The sequence below is a fragment of the Dasypus novemcinctus genome, chromosome 21, assembly GCF_030445035.2.
Source record: "Dasypus novemcinctus isolate mDasNov1 chromosome 21, mDasNov1.1.hap2, whole genome shotgun sequence".
In the NCBI taxonomy this organism is placed as follows: domain Eukaryota; kingdom Metazoa; phylum Chordata; class Mammalia; order Cingulata; family Dasypodidae; genus Dasypus; species Dasypus novemcinctus.
In genome coordinates, this window is record NC_080693.1 from 16,295,941 (window position 1) to 16,319,841 (window position 23,901).

The 23,901-nt window shown below is 35.5% G+C and overlaps 1 protein-coding gene across 22 annotated transcripts in view; it reads right to left on the bottom strand.

Moving 5' to 3' along the window:
* Positions 1-23,901, bottom strand: part of NCOR1 (nuclear receptor corepressor 1) — a 162,507-nt gene that overhangs the window by 79,811 nt on the left and 58,795 nt on the right. For 13 of the 22 annotated variants that reach the window (XM_058283390.2, XM_071210286.1, XM_058283404.2 and 10 more), the window contains exons 5-12: positions 23,660-23,842; positions 15,276-15,389; positions 10,157-10,213; positions 9,535-9,587; positions 9,173-9,199; positions 7,002-7,068; positions 4,320-4,492; positions 3,436-3,526 (exon numbers count right to left, since the gene is read on the bottom strand). In XM_058283390.2, the coding sequence (XP_058139373.1) occupies positions 3,436-3,526; positions 4,320-4,492; positions 7,002-7,068; positions 9,173-9,199; positions 9,535-9,587; positions 10,157-10,213; positions 15,276-15,389; positions 23,660-23,842 (765 nt within the window). Of the gene's footprint in view, positions 1-3,435; positions 3,527-4,319; positions 4,493-7,001; positions 7,069-8,806; positions 8,890-9,172; positions 9,200-9,534; positions 9,588-10,156; positions 10,214-15,275; positions 15,390-23,659; positions 23,843-23,901 lie in introns of those variants that run through there. The other 9 variants (XM_058283396.2, XM_058283402.2, XM_058283392.2 and 6 more) reach the window with 2 other exon arrangements.

The following is a 23,901-nucleotide window of genomic DNA, read 5'->3' on the forward strand; positions in this document are numbered from 1 at the left end:
TGGTGCACCTACCACAACAGTAACTACTCATCTATGCTATGAATTATTATGCAGAAGTATACATATTTTTTATCAACTGTTCTCATTTGAGAAGAGTTTCCTATTTAAATGAGAATGATACTTCAATGGAATTTTAGACATAGAAAACACAAAGTTAAGTCAAGCTAACTGAAGTAGTGATGACCTTGTGAGGCTTTTAATTGTGATATCGTCTTATCTAAAAGATAATTTTAACAATATTTTAGAGAATAATAGAAAAGTAAGCAAACAGGCACCAAAATCTTAAGGAATTTATTCTAAATTAATATATTAAATACATTTTTCCTAATTTTATGTAGTCTTTCCACTGATAATTTAAGACGCAGACTTGAAGCTGGTTTCAACTAAAACTGTTACATTTATACAACTTATTTTTCCCCCAATGTTCGACTTAGTTTAGAAGCACAAACTCCCATGAGAAAGCTTTTAGCAAAATTACAAGTATTTACCTAAATATAAGGTAAGGATTTTTCCTAAAAATTCTCCTCATAGAAATGGATACTGCCTTATATTACAGTCTTTATAAAGTCTAAATTTATAGGGTACTCTCAGTTGGTCTGAATACTAGAAGTACAGTGTGGGGCAGACACATTAGCTCAAAATCACCTCAACTGGATGCTTACAGTTGTCCCCAATGGAATAAGTCTTTTCAAAAAGCAAGAAAGGAAATCTAACATAAATTTAGCCATTATGGCAAAGGTTATGGTCATACATTCCAAGGGCTGGATGTCATTCCAAGTAACCACTTAAAAAGAGGTGATTTTGAAAACAATATAGAATTACCATATATGTTTTAAAGATCTTGAATATATTGCTTCAAGACAAATGAAAAAATCCACTTGCTCTAATATGATACAATATTATGTATATCATATATTTGTGGCTTTAGGGAAAATTTTCAGTGACAGCAACTTAAATACATCCAAAAGGACTCTCTCTCAAATAACCTGGACAGAAGTGAGGCTGAAGTGTTCTAGAACACTGTGTTAGATAATGCTAAAAGCAGTTTCAGGAAAGACTAAAACTCTAATCTTACGTAAGGAAGCACTGACAAGTAATGCTTGAGTACAACCAATCCACAAAATTGTGATTTTAAATGTCTGTGTGACTGGATATTATTATTGTCCTTAAAAGGTTCTATATTCTAATGGATCAAAAAACATTTTGGATCTTCTCTTTGGGAAAGGAGGATACTGAAAGTGAGAAAGGAGGGGGAAAAACCAAAAGTCTACTTTGGGACACCAATAATCTGAGAATCTGAGACATGAGGTGGCTCAAGAAATGCTTAGATGCAAGTTTAATTCATTTCCCAGCTCCGCCAGAGCTAGTGTGGCTAGAGTTTTGAAACATGATAAATTCTAAGAACATAAATACCCATATTCAGTCATAGATGCAAAACAAGTATTACAATCAAACACTGATGGTCTTCTACCACAAATATTAATATAGAGACAGACTCCATACAAATAGGCTATTTTCACAACTGAGAAGAAAACTCACAGAAAGTCTTTTCAAAAAGATAATCCAAATGGATACTGAACAACCAATATACAGGATACAGGTGCAAGCTGATGAGAAATCTTTACCTCCCTCACTAGGTCCTACATCTCCTTCCACTGTATTTTTTGTAACCTTGGGTAAATTACTTAACCTCTACCTACAATTGAGTTTCTTTATTGGTAAAGTGGTGAACAACTAGAGCATCCATTTAACAGGGTTTTGTGTAAATTAAGTAAGATAATGCATACAAACAGTTACCAATTTTAAGTAGCAACCACCCTTAACCCTTCCTTAACATTCACCTCTTCAAAGAAACCAAAATCAACAATATCCACATAAAGAGAAAAATAATTGGCTAGGTTAAATAGCACTGAAGGGTGGAAAAGAAAGGAGTCATGGCCCTGCTAGTCATAAGCAATACAAATGTAGGGACTTTACTTATCTAAATTATTTCTAAATCAGTCAACATTTTAAATTAAATCTACTGTGCTCCACTTAATTTTGCAAAGAAGGCATTAATTGCATACTGGAGTTTTAAAAATATATATATTTATATATTTATTTACCCTTAGCATTTATTTTGAAATAGATAGCAATGTGATCATTATCTCTGGTCATTATTTAAGGGGGCTGGCACATTTAAATAAGCTGGATTCTCAGAATTTAGAGATGAGCTTTAAACAAAAACCCACATTATAAAACCCAAACTGACAAAACTCAGGAGTATAGTAGATGGCTTTGGGTAAACCTTAAGAGACAGTTTGAACATGGCTAAGACAACTCAATGCTAGGGACGGAAGTTCATTCTTATTCAATATTTATTAATATACTTCTAAACACTAGGCACTAGGAATTCAAAGATGACCCCAGGGATATAATAATTATACTCATGAAGATGACACTCAAACTGATACATAAACAATTCTTAAACAGAAAGAAAAATAAGAGAAATAAATTTAAAGTGAGACTAACCAGATATTGACTAGTTTGTATTTGGGGAAAGTGGATGGGGGTAGAAATATTGCTGTTGGGCTTGGATGAGATAGTCTTCAAATGTATATCGTGTCTCTAATAATTAATTCTGTTTCAGAACTTTATTAATTCTGTTTTTGATATAGGCAAGGAAATGCCCGAATAATGACAAAATAATCCCACTTACTAGAAAAGTGTATCGTCCCCTTAAAAATTAGTGAAATGGCATTCTCATCCATAAATGAATCCCCCCTGTATTTAGTTTCAAACCTCACAAGCTCAATCACCTGCCCCTTTTGCTTATTACCAATCATGCCTGGGGATGTGTCACCTGTATACATGTGACTGACATGTTCATGTCTCCAGTTCATCTCACTCTCCCAATTTTCTCTTCCAAGCTCACCTGGTTACTAAAGAGCACCCTTTGGAGATCCCACCAGCACCTTTGGGCCACAACTGAACATATGGCCATTTGCTCACCATGTGTTCCTTTCCCCCTTTTAGCAATGGTACCGCTAGCTCAGTCCTCTAACCTGAAAACCAGAAGTCGCTTTTCATTCCTCTTCTTTCTCACCCCCACATTGAATCCCTCTAGTCCTATGCATTCTGTCTTCTACTAAGCTCTCCCATCAGTCCCCTCCTGTCCATCCCTACAACTGTTGCCTTGACTTGGTGCTTATTTTCACTAAAACAGCCTCTTTACCTCTCTACTGGTCTCCTGCTGCCAAAGTCATCTTTGTAAAATGACAGTGTGATCACGTGCTGTACTTGTTTAAAACCCTTCTATGGTTGGTCACAGTCTTTGGAACAGTCCAAACACCAGCATTTAAAGTCCCTTCATTTACATATAAATAAACCCTTGGCAGCTCAATGTCTGAATAATTAATGAATTAATTTGAATTAAATCAATTAAAAGTTTCTTACCTCCTGCTCAGAGAGCCCATCAATAATTTCAGATATCTCATGCTCACTCCTAGCAATTGTGGCTGAAAGACCAGCTCCCCTCTGCCCAACTCTAAATTTAAGGGAGAAATTATAAATGTACTTGAAGGCTTTTCATAAAGAACACATCAATTCAATTAATAACAGATTTTTTTTTTAACCAACTGACAGGAGAAATAAAAAATTGTATGAGTAACTAAGTAATATGCTTGAGTCGTAGTAAATTAGTAATGGTTTAAATGCTGAGATTAAGATTTAAAGGTTACATGTCCAGGTTCAAATGGTAGAACTATTTATGGGAAACTTCTACAAAACCATTGTTCTTGACGCCAATTCAGTTTCTTGCCTACCTTCCAGATAATAGCATAGCAGACTCATAAAAATACAATCAAATATTTTAAAAAGGGGGCAGGAGGAAAACCCCAACACCATCCAAAACTTACATGAGTCTTACTTTCTTATTAGTGGAGAAGAAAACGAAGTTTTTAAAGCCTTTGCTAAATATCTGTTCTCTAAAAATAAATACAGATCAGAAACTATCTACCAATATTGAAAAACTTCTTAATATGTGATCAATTTAATACTGTGTGGTTATGTTGCTAATGAAGAACTAAGATATTCAAGTCTATTCTTATTAACTGTCATTTCTAAAGGAATGGCTATTTTCATGATTCAAACATTCACTTAAATTTAGAGCATGATTAAATATAAAAAATAATATTAAATTTACTAAGATATAATCTTTACTGGTTGATAAAAGTTTTATATTCAAAATAAAAGCTCTTTTGTAATTCAGGTAATATTTAAGTAAAAGCACAAAGTGCAATTTGAAGAAAAATACAGCCATAAAACATCAAACCACATACCGTTGAAATCTTTCTTGCTGTTCTCTTTGTTTTCGAATTTCTGGAAACTGCTTTTCATAGTACTCCCTTGTTTTGCTTTCTTTAGCTTTCCTCCGAGGATTATTTTCTATTCTGTCCACCTTTTTCTCCCATGCCTCCATGAGCTGATCATAACGTTGGCAGATTTTTTGCTCCTATTAAATACCCGTAGTAAATTAATAATAATTAAAATAAACTAAACTGTGATTCTGACAAACCTAATATTTTAAAATAAATGCTACTGCTTAAGACTAAATCGAAAGTATATTTGGCATATGACTCAATTGTGAATGAAAAGCTGCTCTTAATCTGAAAGAGGAGAGAGAAACAGAACTCTACACAGATCAATATGTAGAGCATATTTTTGGCTAGATTTGTGCATTAACATTAAGACTATACAAATTAATAAACAAACTGGTGAGCTACTATTGGTAGCTGACCAGCTACCTTATTTTCCTGATAATGTATGCCCTTCATTGTTAAAACAAAACACTGGAAAATTAAAAATGGAACATGTAAATAGTTCATAATCCCAATCGCTGAAAGGCAACCTCATTTTGTTTTCCTTCCTATCTGTTGGAGATCATTTTCATACACGCTTTAACCATTCCTCAGTTCCTGAAGGTGTTAAGTTGCTTTAATTATTATAAATAATACTACATAATAAACATTTTTGACAGTGTGGAAAAGGCAGAAATTGGTTGTACTTTATTGATAAAAAGAAATCCAATGAACTACATGAAACAAGAATTAAAGCTTTTAGAGAAATGAGTAAAGTATCATCCCATTTTTTTTTTAAAACACAGAAAAGAGAAGAACCTTCTGTCATGGGCAGAGAACACTGTACATGTCTGACTAGAGAGGGGTGTGGAAGGACTCACGCCAAACTGTTCACACTGGTCACCTCAGGACAGCGACACTGGAGAAGAGACCGTTAGCTTTTTCTTTATGCACTTTTGTATTGCTGGGCTAGTTACCACTGGCATTTAGAACTTATTTTTAAAATAGCTCTTAGAGGGGGGAAAACAACCTTTAAAAAGGCTCTTCCTCCTGTGTTCCTCAGGCCTTTTCTCTATTCTCTTCCTCACATTCCCCCCCCCAACATACACACACTTCCTGGTCCCTCTTCTCAATGCCTGTGAGAGTTAGGGATCTTTTCCATAACACTCAAAGGAGTGATTCCAACCTTTTTTCCATTTCTGCTGCCACCTCTTTAGTCCAGGCCAAGATCAGCTCTCACCTAGGTTAAAGGAATAGCCTCCTAAATGTTTCCCATGCATTCTCAATGCTGCAGCCAAATGCAAATTATTAAAATACAAACCTGATCATTTCACAACCCCAGGTTAGAAATTTAAAAGGTGCCTTCAGGCTCTAACCCAAGGTTCCCCCAGGGCTTTGCAGCGTCTGGCTCTGGCTTTCCCCAGCACCTCACTTCTTACCCCATGCCCAGTCAAGCCTGAGCCTGCCCTGCTCCCTCTGCCTCCCAAATCTTCACAAAGGCAGGCCTTCTGTGAGTTCTGGTTTCCTAAGGAACTTCTCTTCGTGTACACATCTGCATTAGGTGTCCCTCAAGTACACTCTCACAGCCATCTGCATCCCCTTTCCCACAGCACTACCATAATACTGTAATTGCCTGCTGACTTGCCCCCATTTAAACCTTAGGTTCCCTGCCGGCTAAAACCACATGCAGTCTTGCTCATCTTTGCAAAACAATATATGTGACACAGTAAAGAACCAAGAAATCAGTGAACAAATAAACTTTGTAATTATTCTCTGAAATACTCCCGAGTCTGCACTACCCAATACCGACATAGCCAATACCATAATTACAGTAAAATCACTATATAGCAAAAAGAGCTTAAGCTAAATTCTTACTTGATAGTTTTATGTTCTTGGCAAAAAAATTCAAGACAAATTTAAGAGAATATCTGAGAACTAGACTGGCAAATTAGAACATCAGAAGTTTTACACTAAACAAAGTTGCTGACTCTTGAGCCTTAAAATTCATTACACTGTCAGGTCATTAATGTAAGGTACCAAATTAATTTTTGATGCAAATTTAAAGACAATCTTTTATTTATTAAACATCTGAATTTAATGTAGCAACAGTATGTCTACAAAATTAATGAACATGTTATAAAAATAAGAACTCTGGCATAATATTTACTATCATTTCATTTCCATGAGGATTATGATCACAAAACTTTTACACTGTATATCATATAGCACAACATGAAAAACTATGAGAATTTGAAAAAGGTAAACCTATCTGACCCTGTTTTTAATAAAGAACAGTCGAATCTAATCAGCATGAACAGAACTTACCTACATTTGTTCGAGGATTAGGAGACTAAATGTAGATCAGACTATTATCTTTCACATTTTTGTTAAACTACTCACCATTTTCTTTATTTTGGCTAGATGAAAATGTTATACATAGATGATCAATAAATTAATTTGATAATAATATTAAATGTGAATTATACTATTAAAATGTTGCTGGAATTGGATTGATATTTCAGTCACATCTAGTTACTTTTTAAATCAGCGCTTTTTCTCAAATATAATCAAGAATCATTCTTGTTAATAATGGGAAAGTGAATGCCTCAGTGAGCACGAATGGGAAAGTTGTACAAATTTCAGTTAACAAGGATAGGGCCTCACCCTTTGTTTTCTTGCATGATTTCTTCTTTTAAAAAATAAAATGAGTTTTTTCCTCATCACCTGGTTTCTAGAAGAGAAAAATATGGTTGCATGACATTAAGAAAGAGCACAATTTAATAATGCAGTGACTATTTTTTTTTCCAGAGACAATGGAACATGAGTAAGATCATTTAAGAGTTTATGATGTAATCAGTTAATCCTGCAAAATAAGATTTTTGTAATAATTAAAACTGACTAAAATTCTTCCCATTCTACAGCAAAAGACTTTATCTAAATAATTTCCAATAACTACACCCAATTACAAAGCAAATATTATCCTAAACTTATAATTATACAGTTTCTAATTCCTCTTAAGAACTCTAGTGATACAAACATCTCTGTTCCCTCTTAGAGAAGAGGAGGCAGGAGAGAAGGAAAAACTTTTAAAGATACCTGCCCACTTCAGGTAAGGTGCTGACCTCCCTTCTATGAGAAGAATGTTATCAACATAGTTAAGAGACAGGTGACTCCTGCTTTAAATAAATATACTTCAGTCACAGAGACAACACAATTAGGAAGTAATGGAGGGAAATGTGACAAAACAAGAGTATTTCTCTTAGATTTTAACGTAACAGTTTCATACTTCAGATTTGAAGCATTGTGACCTTCAAATACAATGACATGGAGGCTCAAATATATTTAAATATTCAGATATTTATACCCCACCTACTTTTGGTAAGGATTTCAAGCTAATTACTCAAATATAAATACAATGCCAAGGCAAGTAGGAGTAATTTTTCTTTTAGATTATCTGCCACTCGGACTATCAGTAAACTGGCCCCATCCAAATAAGAGGCACAATCAGGAACTGGCTACATGAAAAAGTAGCCAAGAGATGGAAACAGTTATTAAAGGGTACATTTGCTATTTCATACAAAGCAAATGATGGTGATGAAAGAACACTGATTCGACAATTCATACAGAGGCAGGCAGCTGAGTAAACAATGTTTCAAAAGGTGATGTACAATGGGGTACAATGGGAACATCACCATGGATTCAGTTTGCTCTGGTTATAATGACGTACTACTCAAAAGCAAGTAACAATCAACAAACCCAACTTAAAATGCTTCCTAAATATTTAAATGAACAAGTCAGCCAGTCAGTAACCCACAGCATGCTGAGCACTGCAGTAGGCAATGTAGGTAATGTAGGTAACATAAAATAAATCAAAGAGCCATTCTCTGGTTTATGTTGGGGAAAAAAGAACACAAACATAGCTAAAGCTTTTTTTAAAAAAAAAAAAAAAAGAAAGAAAAAAAATCATTCAAAGTAGCCATCGAGACTTTTATCTGCTATTCTTTTTTTAAAATGTTAAAACAGATCAACAGTTGCAAGTAAAGTAATTTTTATATGGGTTTTGCCTAACCTATATCTTCTACGGGTTGTTCAAGATCATGAGTATCATCTCCCAGAAAAATTCATTAGGTATATGACTTTTATTATGAACCACTTATTTAACCAAAGTTAAAATTATGCAAATTTCAATCTTTCATGCACACTACCATGCAAATTATATTTGCCACCAGTTCTGCAAAGTAGTCAATGACTGTACATACTCTCAATAAGAAATTTAAAAAAGAAAAAAAAAGAAAAATATATATATATATAAAGCAATGCGCTCATTAACTGTACTAGTAGATAATTATATTGTTCTGGTAATACTTAATAAATTAACATACAAAGTAGAAATATCACATTTTTGTCATAAACTAAAAATAATTCACCTGAAATTCTCTTAAAAGTATAATTTTTTTAAAAAAAGATACCTATCTAGCTTCCTCTCTTCAATCAGATCAAGAAATTAGGTTTTCTTTTCACTTTTTTTCTTATTCCAAAATCTCCATCCATCTGTAAAGGCCTGGTATTAGGATTATGGCTAAGCAATCTACATTCTGGAGCAGCCTCCTCACCCATGTGAGGGTGACTGAGCGCCTCCAAGGCACCAGGACATTAAATGGCAGAAGGGTCTACAAATACCGTCATTAGCAAGAGTCATGGAAGGGATTTCCCTAGAATAGGATTTTGAATAATGATAAAATGATCCGTGGCACTTCTACTTTGCAATGGCAGATGTGGCTTGGTGGGGGACGGTGTCATCACTAGTCTTAAATGAAAAAGCTTCATTATCTTACTTCATCATGCGCCTTGCAGGTACTCCACTGAAAAAAAGACAAAACAGGAGGCAAAAAATTCAAGCCTCAAGGTAAGCCATTTCAATGTTAAGTATCCACCTTTTTTACTAGCAGATTATCAAACCAGCTAGTTTTATGCAATAATTTATTTCATTTTTTGGCCTTGGAAACTCAAAGCTGTTACCCCAACCCCCAAAAAGCCAGAGGAAGATAACATATAGTAAAACAGCAGCAAATTACACAAATCTAAAAACACACCTCTACTATATCATAATATTATGTCAGTAGATAAGGTAAAATGATCTTGTTATAGAATATATAAGATGTTTAACTGAAGAACTCCAAAGATGATATATACTTACGTCTTGATGTTCTCATGATACACCTTGGTATCTGAAGGCTGGTTATAGAGTGGCTACAAAACAAATCAAACATTTATGTATAAAAGGTTATACCTAGGCCTATGAAGAAACAAAGAAACAATTTTTAAGCCTATGCAAAGTACTAACCGATCTGCACAATGACATGCTCTATCAAGACCTCCAGTCTTTGGGAATCTCTGCTTGTCCCATCTCCTAATAATGCCATTCCTCTAAGAAAGTTTAACTCCACTATGTCCCATAATAAATTTATTTGTTCATAATTCTTAATTTCAAAAGAGAAGGAAGAGTAAGCATTGCCACATTACTAGCATGAGTCAAAGAGCCTTCTATTTCTGTTCACATTCCCTCCTCCTATCATGAAACAGGCTGCTCAGGCAAAAACATGTTCAGATTGATGCTTCTGCAAAGGTAACCAAGTTCATGTAGCATTATTTTAAACTTTATCAGAAACTTTCTGCCCAGCCACATCCCTCCAGTCCCAAAATAAATGGATCATTTTCCATCTTATCCCAAGAAAAGAAACACTAGAAATGGAAAAGCACTGGAAAGGACAAAAAAAAAAAAAAAAGCACGGAAATGAAAAAAGAAATTTCTGACTTACCAGTTCAACTTTTGGGCCAAGACCTTCAAAAATTTTATGGGCTTCTTCTGCTTTTTTCTAGAGATAAAAGCATTGTCTTATATAATTAAAAATTACAATAATTGTGCAAAATAACTACACATTAAATATTTATCTAAGACTAACTACAAGTGACTTATCCTTATTGCCAAGCATTCTTCTTTTACATGGTGATAAGATTGAAATACTCTCTAGTTTTATTTTCATAACTTTCCTCACCAAATTCAGTGAAAGCCTAACATTTGTACTGAAGGCAATATCTAAAGAATTTTTAAATTCTTTAAACAAACAGATACTAAGAATCTGGAGAAAGAAAGGTACTGGGAGAGAACAGGGATTCACTACTAAAAATGAATTCCCCAGGGAGTGCATGTGGCTCGAGGGGATGGGAGCCTCTCACATGGGAGGTCCTGGGCTAGGTTCCAAAACAAACAAACAAAAAAACAAACAACAAGCAAAACAAGCAAACAAAAACCAACTCAGGGAAGTCAATGTGGCTCAGTGGTTGAGCACCAACTTCCCTCATATGAGGTCCCGGGTTCAATCCTTGGCCCCCAGTACCTCAAAAAATTGTAAATTAAATTAAATTTAAAAAAATAAAAAATAAATGAATTCCCCAAACATTCTAACTACTTTAACTCACAATGTCTTTCATGAAAACTAAATAACATATCATAAATGACCAGTCTTTACTGTTAGGCCAACTTGATCTCTTTGAAGAAAAGCTTATAACAAGCTTATTTTCTAGTTACAAAAAAATCTTTGCAATACCGAAAAATAGAGGAAACAGCTAGTTTGAATTATTCAAAAATGGTCAGTATTCAAATGTTGAATTCTATTTTTTAAAATGCCATTTTCAAAGGCAAAATAATCTAGACCAAAGTGTTATCTAGCAGAAATCTTTCTTTAATGGACAAATGAAATACAACAAAATGTAATACTAAAGATCTGTTTAAATAGGAATTATATGACTAGCACATGTGTCAGTGGCTCTCAACTCTTTCTTATGCCCAACACATTCCTATTAGTAACAACGGTACACTGCTTGCTGCAGGGACTCCCACCTCAATGCATTTGTGGCATGGGAAACTCTCCGGGGCTTCTGATGTGACAGACTTCTCCTACCCTTGAATGGGAATAGCTATCAATCAATATTCACCAAATGTAAAGAAAGCAGTTCCCTCAAATAAGCATTCTCCTTTTCATCTCAATTTATCAATCACAATCAGTCAAGTATTTATTTAGTATCTATTACATGAAAATAACTATGTTAACTAGTGTAGGAGGTACAAAATAGTATAATACACTTTCCAAACTCTAAGAAACTTTAAAATGTTATTAAGATAAGAAATTAATGTATCAAAAATTCAAATACTAAAATAAAAAAGGCCAATAAATTTGCAGAGCAAATCCTATGGATACACTTTATATGACCCAACTTACATATTTGTATAGATACAACTATTTACACATACATACAGTCTACATAACTATTATACAGATACAAGGGTTTGCCAATCATGGCTCTATTAATGTTTTGAGCCAAATACTTCTTTATCATGGAGGGTTTTCTTGGGCACTGTAGAATATTTAGCCGTATCTCTGACTTCTACACACTAAATGTCAGTAGCAACCCCCCCCTGCCCCAGCCTAGTTATGACAACCAGAAAAGACCAGTTGAGAACAACGGTTCTAAAGACAACTATTAATCTCAAGAAGCCAAAATGTAATTATCACAAAATTCAAATTTATTACCTTTAGGCATATTATTTAGCATACAAATAACATTATTATCATAGAAAATAAATTTGGAAACATCTAGCACCCATCACCCCAGCATTTACCAGTTTTTAAACTTGCATTTTAAAGCCATTCTATACTAAAGTCTATATCAAGAACACACAGATTAAGAGGAATAGTCAACCAGAAGGCAGGAGAGACATCACAGGGTAGAGGTTCTAAAAACTTCATATAGAATATCCAAAGCCTGCTCTGGAATGATATCAGGAAGAAAAAATAAGTATGGGGCAAGGACCAAAGAGGTATGCACATAAGGACTGATAAAAAGTTGGGGCTACTCTGTAGGAAGTAGAAAGTCATCTAAGGGTTTTATTTGGACAACTGTGTGATGGATCTCAAATATGAAAGATGGATTAGAGAGAAAAAAGACTGAAGGCAGAAGGCTCAATAACTATGTGACAGAAGAGGGCTTCAATTAAGGTAATGCAAAGGAGAGGAGAGAATCAATTGACGAGATCAATATATTAAGATGTGGAAATGATGATCTTTGGTGATTAAGCAAATGTGTAGAGCACAAAGAGAAAGAGAGAATTTCTAAGTTACTGTCCTAGGCAACCAGAGGGTGTGGGTGCTAAGTATATTCTCTACTATTAACCTCTTTCTTCTGGTATCATATTCTCCTGCAAATCATCCAGTCAAAATATAAACAGGGGTATTTTTAAAAATTTCTCTGCACGACCATGTTTCTATATATTGTATTATTTTGAAGTTATATCATATTCAACTGGGTTAGATAAAAGCAGATTAAACTAGTAAAACAGTCCAGGAAAATTAGTCTGTTTTAGAGACTAAACAAATCATAGTCTGAATTTTGAATCTGACACAAGTCCATTTTTCTTTTGGGAGGCCAATTTTAACATTAACAGTCACTTCCGGGCAATTTTCTTCCTCCCACTACCATTCTAAATAAAGGAAAGAGGTTTTGTACATGATAATGGCCACTATCTTTTAAGCCACACTGGGCTAAATTCCCAACTAGCCTAGCCAAACAAGGGCTGAATGAGGGAGATGTACTTCTGTCATCACCCCATCCCTCAATGCCTTTAGAGTCAAAACAGATAGGGGTATTCATTAAAGACAGCTCTGCCAAAACCTGACAAAAGGTAGCATGGAACAGCAGAAAAAGCACTGGAGCATTGGCTGGGAGGACACTCTAGGCCCAGCTATGCTCCGACCACGTTCCCTCCAGGAACCTCTGCTATAGACCTACACAGCACAGCCAAGTGATGGTAGCCAGGTGCACAACAAGAATACATAAAAGAAGAGATGGTTCCCACAGCAACTGTGAATTAGAAAGAATCTTCCCTGAAAGATCAACTTAATATTAACGCAGATTTCAAATTTGTTGTGTTTTCCCCCCATAGAACGAAGAACAAATCAAATATGTAAATGCTACAATGGCCAGAAGAGGTCTGAAGGCCATTTTCACTTTTGTTGATGGTTGTCAAGAAATATTTATGACACTAATTAAAGTAAATCTATATACAAAATCTAAATATGAATTACATTTTCAACCAGAACTTGTTTCTTAGTTCTCAGTCGTCATGGCCTAGAAAAGGAAGCCCAAAATTTACTACCAGTGAAAGTATTTATTAAGCCATGTAAGACAAGGCTCCTTAAGAAATGAAATTGATTAACTATCGATAGCAGTAATATTATGACGATGTTCTTTAGTCAATTGTAATAAATGTGTCACAACAATATAAGATGTTGGTGGTGGGGCAATGTATGGGAATCCTGTATGAAAAGTCTGCTTGATTTGCAAATTCACAACTTCTCAAATTAAGAAAAAAAAAAAACAAATACAATCAATTAACATCACTGAATTCAATCGCTTTGAAAATAAATTCATACTCTCTAAGGAAAAAAGTCAACTTTTTATTTTACAGGACACTTTCAAAAAACAAAACAAAACAAAAAGACAAATTATCTACTGCTATCAATTCTAATCTCCACTTAATAGATCCCTGGGGTCACAAACTGGCCATGAAGCCCACCAACCCACCCAAAGTATTCTGTTGTTCTAGGAAATATTTTTATAACCCAGGAACTTTCACATAAAACCCCATTACTCCTGGCTTCTCTGAAACAAGGGAGCACCTGTGGGCCCTCCCCTATCTAAGAGCCACTGCCCTCCGGCATGGCGTGAGGCCCTATGCTCAATCCCCTTACTGCCCTGGCCCCACTAAGATTTATCTCCATGTAGATTGCACTGTTCATTCAATAAATTGGACTAATTTTGTACCTAGCCAAAAAAAAAAAATTAATCATGCACATTTTTACTTGTCCATGTTATTTACCACTGTCATTATTATTATGTATTTAAGGACTCTCTTATCTACATACACACATACATATGTATGAGTCCAACATCACGCCTCTAAATGTTTATGTACTTACTAATTCACAGATGTTACTCTTAAGGCCATTTTCCTTTAGTATCTGAGATATTATGAACTTTATAGGTAGTGTGTACGGTGCGATCCTCATGAATCCATGCAGTACAATCTTGAAACAATAATCTCAACTTTTACCTCATTATCATCTTTAGCTAACCAGAGATGCTGGTCACATGATCACTACCTAAACACTGTGACTGGAGGGCACACCTCACACGGCTAACCAGTCCACTGTTAAGCTCTGGGAGAATTTTCTTTATATTGAGATGAGATCGATTTTCTCTAATTGCTAGTTCCTGGGCTGAGTTCTACCCCAAAATTAACTCTGACATTACAGAAGTATTCAAGAATTGAGATCTTGCTTTCTTAAATCCATGGACACTTTGAGTTAGGATTATGAAAGAAAAAATTGTTTTAATGAACCTAAAGAGTCAAAGTTTACCTAAAGGTCAAGAGCCTCACATTTAATAACTAAGGTTCAAACTGCAGCCTCTTTGAAAGTCCAGCTACCAATTCTGAAGCTCATAATGAAATTTATTTTATATCCAATGACGTATCTCTACTGGAATGCTATTAGTATTTAGCAGTAAATGCCCATTATAAAGTTAAAAATACAGAATAGCTTTTTGTATAAAAAAAATTCTACTCTCATGAGATAATATTTATAAAATACAATCTATAAAAATAATATAAAAGATAATTTAAGGCACAACTTTCAACTTTCTTTCAATCGATAAGGAAAACAACCAAGGTTCAGTAAACCAAAGTTTAAGACCATTAAAAATTATAACAGAAATCCTAGTTTTAATATAAGTAGCATTTATGACAGAAGATTCAGGACTACAAAATGTACAATAAAATGGGTTTAATGGCTAGTACTGTCAAAGATGGCATGAGCTTACCCGATTCTCATCATAAATTATTTGGACAATACTGCGGTGTTTCTGCTCGACAGGAGGAGGGGATACAGGCTTCTCCGGCTCAGGAGGTTTAGCTGCTTCTTCTTCAAGCTGTTGCTAAGAGACCAGAAGGGAAGAGTCAGGCATCCGCTGCACGTCACTCCCACCAGTAATTAATCGCCAGAGATACCCATGCTACTCAGCAAGGTTTTGCTTATCCTACAGGGCAACCATTTAACCTACTAGGGGCTGACAGACCTAAGGGCTCTAAGAAAATCAATTTATTTGACTATTAACTAAATAGCACAAATCACCACAAGATGCATATATAACTAAGAGAAAATATTCATTTATATTTTACTTCTGATAAATTCAAAGCAAAATCCTAAAAGAAATTAAACATATATCACAATGACCTTTGATGGCATGGGAAAAACACTCATATATATTTTTAAAAAATACATAGTATGTGTTAATGCCTGGTGGAGAAAGTACAGTTGACAAACAGTTTAACCCTTAACTTCCCACACCCCCACACCCATACCTCCACCCTAATTTATATTTTGCAGTTCTCCTCTTCCAATCAAGAGGTACTGGCAGTACTAAATAAACTGCTGGTATGTGAAATTATAAATGGAAAATGTATATCAGCCTGCCTCAGTTTGTGTCTTAGGGTCACATTTTACAACTCTACTGATCGTTAAAAACCTTTCTAGGCCCTTCAATCTTAAATTTCTAAACTACTCATATGTAAAGTGAGAATAACAGTAGAAACCATGAAAGAGCTTTCTGAAAGGACTAAATGCGGTGCTATATATAAAGCATATAAAGCACGTTACAACTACAAATGTTCAATAAATATTACCTATTGTGATTACTGAAGAGAACCTGATTTGGTCACTGCTGTTTTCCAGTACCCAAACCAGTATCTGGCACTTAAGTAAATGCTCTATAAATATCCACATGAATAAATACAAGATAAGTTCACTGCTTATCTTATCAGCTTAGACACATGTCAGGTGTAGTATAAGGCCTAGAGGAAAAAATTACTGGTACTAAGAAAGTCTGATAGTCAAGGCTCCTAGTCATGTAAGTCAGACCACATGCAAATGAAAGGATAAAAACTTTCCAAGAAATAAGCCAGAACAGACACAAAAAGACCAATACTGTATGATCTCACTTATATGAAATGCCTAAAAGAAACTTCATAGGGACATATATTAGATAATAGGTCATCAGGGGCCGGAAGGAGGGATGGGCACGGTGGAGGGGAAGAGGGTTATTCCTCAATGGGTAGAGTTCTTGTTTGAGTGGATACTGGTAATGATAACACAACATTGTGAATTTAATTCACACTACTGAATTGTACTCTTGAAAGTGGGACATTTTTATTTGTGTATATGTTACTATAATATAAAGTTAAAATAAAAAGTCCTCCAAGAAAGAAGCTTCCCCTTTGGAAATGCATAAGGAGTTCACTTGCCGTCTGCTATCTGTCTAAGTCCAAGAAAGACACTTGAGTTGTGACATCATTTTTTTAGGGAATGAGTTTTTCAATCATGCCCTTTCTTTCATGCTTATAGGATCTTCTTTCAGAATGTAGAGAAAATAAAACAATCTTCAAGAAATTTGCCCTGGGACTAAATCACTATAAAAGGAAGGCTAAAAATTAGCAAACAAAAAACAACTCCCCTCACCTATTTATCCTATTACATGAACTTTAAAGTAATTTTGTAGAATTTTAAAAAGACATCCAGTTGGAATTTTTACTGAAATTGTACAAAACATCTGAATTAACACGAGATGAGCTCCCAGTTTATTTATTAATACTGTGTTTCTATGTAGGCATAGTATATTTCTTTATTTACTCAAGTTGTCTTTTTTATCTATCTCTCCATAAACTGGCAGTTTCTATATATCTCATAATGGCCAGACAATATATTTTTAATTATTTAAATGGATCACATGTTATTTAGCACTTACTATGTGTTACACACTATGCAATTACATTATCTCAACTCGCACAACAATCACAGGATATAACTCATGTTAGTTGTAGTATTATTACCAATTTATAAATGAAGAAAGAAAAGGAAAGAAAAGGAAAAAACTCAGCAATATCAGACCCACAAAACACTGATTTGAAAGGGAAGAATAGAAACTCTAGGAAAAAACAGAGTGATGGAAATTTAACATGAATTTGACAGATTATATACAACTGAAAAAAAGAACTATAAACTAGAAGACAGAACTAAAGAAACCACCCACAATAAAATCCAAAGAAGCAAAGAATGAAAATCAGCAATTCGGAGACATGAAAGGCAAGGGTGATAGGATCTTATACCTAACAGGAATTTCAAAAAAGAGAACAAAGAAACTGTAGGAAAGGGAGAGTAAAAAACGTAATTTTGCATAGATGTAAATACACACACGTAAATACACATGTGCAAGAAAAACGTGAAATCTCAATAAGATCAATGTATTGTATCAGTGTCAATTTCCTGGTTGTGTTATTGTAATATTGTTAAACAAGATGCTACCATTGGGGAAAAATAGATGAAAGTTACTGGGGATCTCTATTATTTCTTACATCTGCATGAATCTATAATTATCTTAAATTGTAGATATTAATTTTAATTATCTTAAAAATAGAAAGCTAAAAAAAAAAAGATAATGGCTAAGAACTTTCCAGAACAGATGAAAAACTCCAATCCTCAAATTCACAAAGCCCAATGAAATCTCAAGTTCAACAGCTCAAAAATCCTTCCCTAAAAACACATCACAGTAAAACAAGAGATCCCAAAGAAAAGAAATTTATTAATGCAACCACAGAGAAAATTCAGATTATCCACAAAAGGAAAAAAAAAAAATTAAAGATGCTTTAAAATGGAAGTTAGAAGATAGTATACAAAGAGAAAACACTTAGAAAAAAACTCCATACCATAGGAAAATATCTTTCAATAAATAGGTTTAAATAAAATGACATTTCAACCACATATGCTGAATACGCCTCAAAAAGACCCTCACTACACTGAAGGAAATTCTAAGGGATATTCTTCCAGCAAAAGGGATAACTGCCAGATGGAAGGACTGAGCTGGCAAGTAAATAAGATGGCAAAAGGACGGGCAAACAATGAACAGTGACTATATGAAAATAATAATGGCTTCTGTGGGTTAAAAAAAACAAACAAGAAAGAACTAAAATACATGACAACAATAGCGTAACAGTTGGGAGAAAAGAAAAAGAAATCAAAATGGTCTACGCCCTTGTACTTAAGAGGACTGTGAAGATACTAATTAGTACCTTTACATTAAATACGCATGCTAACATTTCTAGAGGAATCATTAAAAACGAAAGAATAAAATCCAATCTACCAGGGCAAGGGAAAATGGAGTAAGATAAATAGTGAATCAAAAGAAGAACGGAATAAAATAATAGGGAAGCAGATTTGGCTCAACAGACAGAGCATCCGCCTACCACATGGGAGGTCCAGGGTTCAAACCCATGGCCTCCTGACCCACGGGTTGAGCTGGCCCACACGCAGTGCTAATGCACACGAAGAGTGCCATGCCATGCAGGGCTACCCCCATACACTGGAACCCCATGTGCAAGGAGTGCGCCCTGTAAGGAGAGAAGCCCAGCGTGACAAAAGTGCAGCCTGCCCAGGAGTGGCGCCACACACACGGAGAGCTGACGCAGGAAGATGATGCAACAAAGAGAGACAGATTCCTGGTGCCACCAACAAGAATACAAGTGGACACAGAAGAACACACAGCAAAGGGACGTAGAAAGCAGACAACTTAAAGGGGGAGAAATAAATAAAAAATAAATCTTAAAAAACAAACAATAGTTTTTTAAAAAACATCAGCATTGAAAAGACAGGACTTAACCCTCCCCAATCAAGATAGCAGAGGGAGACGCTTCAGAGCATGCACCCCAACCCAGGCTCTCTGGTAGTGGCCTGGGAGAATGAACAAGGACGCTCCTGGCAGGTTGACTATCCCAGAACTTGCCCTGTGAATAAGGCAGCTCACAGAGTATCTGAGAGAATACGATGGGCGAGCAATAAAGTTGTGGCTTCCTGGAGCAAGGACTGCTGGCTGGAGCACATAAAGAGCAATGACACAGTCAAGGAGGAAACTGTTTCTTAGGGGAGCAGGGGCATTCACAGCCATGCAAACAGGAGAATTCCTAGGGCTACATGCTCATGTCCAAGGCATTACCTGTGGAGACAGGAACAGATAAGCTCCTCAAGACCCAGAAGGAGACAAGAGAAAAGAACATAGACTATTGGGATATTCAAATATTTGATTTTTTTTTAATCTTAGAGAAGATTAAAACTTACCAAATTTAATGAAAGATAGGAGTATACACATCCAAGATACTCAACAAAGTCCAGACAAGATAAATCCAAATAGACCCACGGTGTGGCTTATTATAAAATCAAACTGTTGAATGACAAAAATAAAGAGAATTCTGAAAGCCACAAGAGAGAAGCATGTGTCATGGAGTCTCAACAATATTAAGTACCAACTTCTCATAGGAAACCACGGAGGCAAGAAGGCAGTGGGGTGACATATTTAAAGTACTGAAAGCAAAAAGTAATCAAGAATTCTATATCTGGCAAAACTGTCTTTCAAAAAGGAGGGAGAGATTAAGACATTCCCAGATAAACAAAAGCTGAGGAAGTCTGTCACACTAGACCGTCCCTGCAAGAGATGCTAAGGAGAGTTCTACAGGTTGAAAGGTAAGGACGATAGACAAAAAATTGAAGCTGCATAAAGAAATAAAGATCTCTGGTAATGGTAACAACAGGGGTAAATATAAATGCCAGTGCTATTCTATTTTTGGTTCTAAACTCCACTTTTCACTTCCCACAGGATCTAAAAGGCAAATGGATAAAATGTAAAGATAAATCAGTGGTTTGGGATTCAACATACAAACATGTAATTTGTGACAAGAACTACATAAAGTGGGGGATAGAAGGATTTAGGAACCTAGTTTGTACAGACTACTGAAGCTAAGTTAGTATCAAAGCAAACAAGACTGTTATACATGTATGATGTCAAATTTAAGTTCCATGGTAACTACAAAGGAAATATCAGCAAATAGGCAAGCTCACAGAGACAATGGTTAGAGTATAGGTTGCCAGGGGAAAAGGGCAGGGCAAGTGGGGAGTTAAAGCATAATGCCTGTGAGATTTCTGTTTGAGAAAGCATTAGTTATGGAAGGTGGTGAAGTATGGCAACATTGTAACTGTGATTAATCCCACTGAATGCTATTTTAGGAGTGGATGAGATGAGATGAGAAAGTTTTACGTTTTATATGTTACCACAATTTTTTTTAAAAGTGCTACTAAAGACACAATGATAATTCAATGTAATACATAAAGACACAAAAAAGAAAACAAAAAAGAAAACAAAAAAGAAAAAATAAAAAAAAACAAGAAAAAGAAAGAAAAAAAATGTAATACATAATCCTAGACAAGTTTAACAAAGGAGGAGAAAAGGTTCAAAAGGACACTTTGAGACATAAAAAAAACTGGAATATAGACTGTAAGCTTTATATCAATATTAAAGTTCTTCAACTTGGTAACTACACTTAAAGGGGTTACATAAGTGAACATCCAAGTCCTCAGAAAATGTACATGGCAGTATTAAGTGTTCAAGGAGCATGATATATACAACCTACACTCAAGTGTTAAAATATGGATTGACAGTCTGATAGACAGCTAGACAAATAAATGGACAGACTGACAGACTGGCAGAATGATATGGCAAACGTGAAAAAGTTAAAATTGGTGGATCTGGGTATCTGGGATGATAGGGGTAGGCTGGAGTTGTCTGTATGGGATTTGTATTATTTTGGTAATTATCCTTTGTTTAAAAGTATTTCAAAATAAAAAATTTAAAAGGGAGAAGAAATAGAAAGAAAATATAAAACAGTGCTTTAAATAACTGAGCTATTGTCAATCATCATAATCAATATAAAAGAACTAAATAATCCTAGTTGAAAACACCTTTTCAGACTGGATAAAAAACAAAACCTAGCTATTTACCTATATAATCTATACACCCTAAGCAACTATATATCTTAAACATAAGGGTACAGAAGGAAAGAGATAAACCAACCATTGTCAACAAATGAATGCTGATTTAATTTTATCAATATCAGGCAAAACAACATTTATGGGAAAAAGCATTGCTAGAGGTAGAATGTCACTATGTAATAACAAAAGGTTCAATTGACCATGAAAGTAACTATTTATATTTGTATACATCTTTAAGAAAAAAAAAAACCTTCAAAAATACATAGGAAAAAAACTGACAACCACATGGAAAAATGGACAAATTCTGATACACAGTGGTAGTTCAGTTCTAGACAACAAAAATGAAGATAAAAAGTTATAACACATCCGATTCCCAGGATGACTACTTTTAACATTATTTAGTATCTTAACCAGACCAGTAAGGTAACAGAAAACTAAGTAAATTTGTAAGAACTGGAAATGAAGAAACACAACTGTTATACTTTTCACTGTTCATATAACTATTACGTACAAATAAAGTCCAAAAGAAACTATAAATAATTAGCATTAAAAATATAATACAGGCAAGTGGATTTGGCCCAATGGATAGGGCGTCCCTCTACCACATGGGAGGTCCATGGTTCAAACCCCGGGTCTCCTTGACCCGTGTGGAGCTGGCCCACGCGCAGTGCTGATGCACGCAACGTGCCACACAGGGGTGCCCCCCGCGTAGCAGAGCCCAATGCACAAGGAGTGCGCCCCATAAGGAGAGCCACCCAGAGCGAAAGAAAGTTCAGCCTGCCCAAGAATGGCGCCACACACATGGAGAGCTGACACAGCAAGATGACGCAACAAAAAGAAACAGACTCTCGTGCCGCTAACAACAGAAGCAGACAAAGAACACACAGCAAATGGACACAGAGAACAGACAACTGGGGGGGGCAGAAATAAATAAATCTTTAAAAAATATATATATAATACAGGGAGGTTACTGGTCAATATAAAAACCTCAAATGCATCAGTAAGAAAATGTAATTAAAAAATATTAATGATAACAGATGTAGGCCTGGGAAAGGGTAGAGGGATTGAGAAGTGACTACTCAAGGGTGTGGAGTTTTTCTTTTTGGATTAATGAAATTGTTCTAAAATTTTTTGTGATGATAAATACATAACATTGTGATTATACTAAAAGCCACTGATTGTATACTTTGGATAGATCTCCTGGTATGTGAATATATCTCAACGAAACTGCTTTAAAACAAAAAACAATGGAGCAGGTTTAGCTCAATGGTTGAGTGCATGGTTCACTTGACAGGGTCCTGGGTTCAATCTCTAGTACCTCCTAAAACAACAACAACAACACTGAGAGGTATTTCACACCCAAGTGAAAAAAATTATCAAGTAAAGATAAGGATGTGTGCATAAACAGGAACTCTTACAGGCTGCCAACAGAATGGAAAATGGTACTGCCATTTTAGCAAATTGGATATCACCTACTACACTGAAAGACGACCCTTCTCTCTGGCCATGCAATGCCATTCCTGGGCATATGCCCTAGAAAAACGCTTTATCAAGAACATAGCACCATTATACAGAATAGAAAAAAAAACTGGAAATAAGCCATCAAAGCAACATCAAAAATAGATTAAAAATATTTTGCTATGACCATACAATCAGACAGTACAGCAGTGGAAATAATTGGATCAGACTATGAAACCTAACAGCAAAAAACAGCATGTTACAGACTATATAGGGAAGCGGATATGGCTCAAGTGATAGGCCTCCGCCTACCATATGGGAATGAGGACGCAGGTTCAATTCCTAGGGCCTCCAGGTGAAAAAGTTGATAAAGCGTGCCTGTGTGGTGAACCAGTGCCTGCACGGAAAGCCGAGTGCTCGCCTGGGTGCCCACGTGGCGAGCCGAGTGCCTGTGTGGTAAGCCGAGTGCCCACGCAGTAAAGCCAAGTGCCTGCACACATGAGTCACACAAGATGATGACACAACAAAAGAAAGACGAAGGGGAGAATCAAGGTGAAGTGCAGCAGAGAACAAAACTGAAGTGGCGCAACTGACAGGGAACCTCTCTCCACATCAGACGTTCCCAAGATTGAATACCGGTGAATCCTAGAGGAGAAAGATGAGAAGACAAAAGGAGAAACAGATACAGGAGATAACACAGCGAATGGACGCAGACAACAAAAATAGCAGGGTACGGGAAAGGGAGGGGAAGAAAAAATATTTAGACTACATAAGGCACAATTCCCTTTATATAAAGTTCAAAAATACGGAGAATTTCAACATTATTTTATTTAGAGAGACATACATTCTTTATATTAAGCAGTATGAATAACCACTTACTTGTTTCTTTTTCAATTTAAGTATCTGTTGTTCTACTTTTGCAATTTCTCGATCTACACGATCCATACTCTGTATTAACTCTTCCTTTGAAAGCTTGGAAGGTGAAGCATTTTGATCATCACCACATGGCTGCCCAGAGATCGGAGAGGATGGAGCTTCATGTTTGCCTCCAAATGCAGGCTCCTTTGAAGAAAAATCAAGAGCAACAATTTATTCCTCACCAATGGCCAGTGTTACATTCA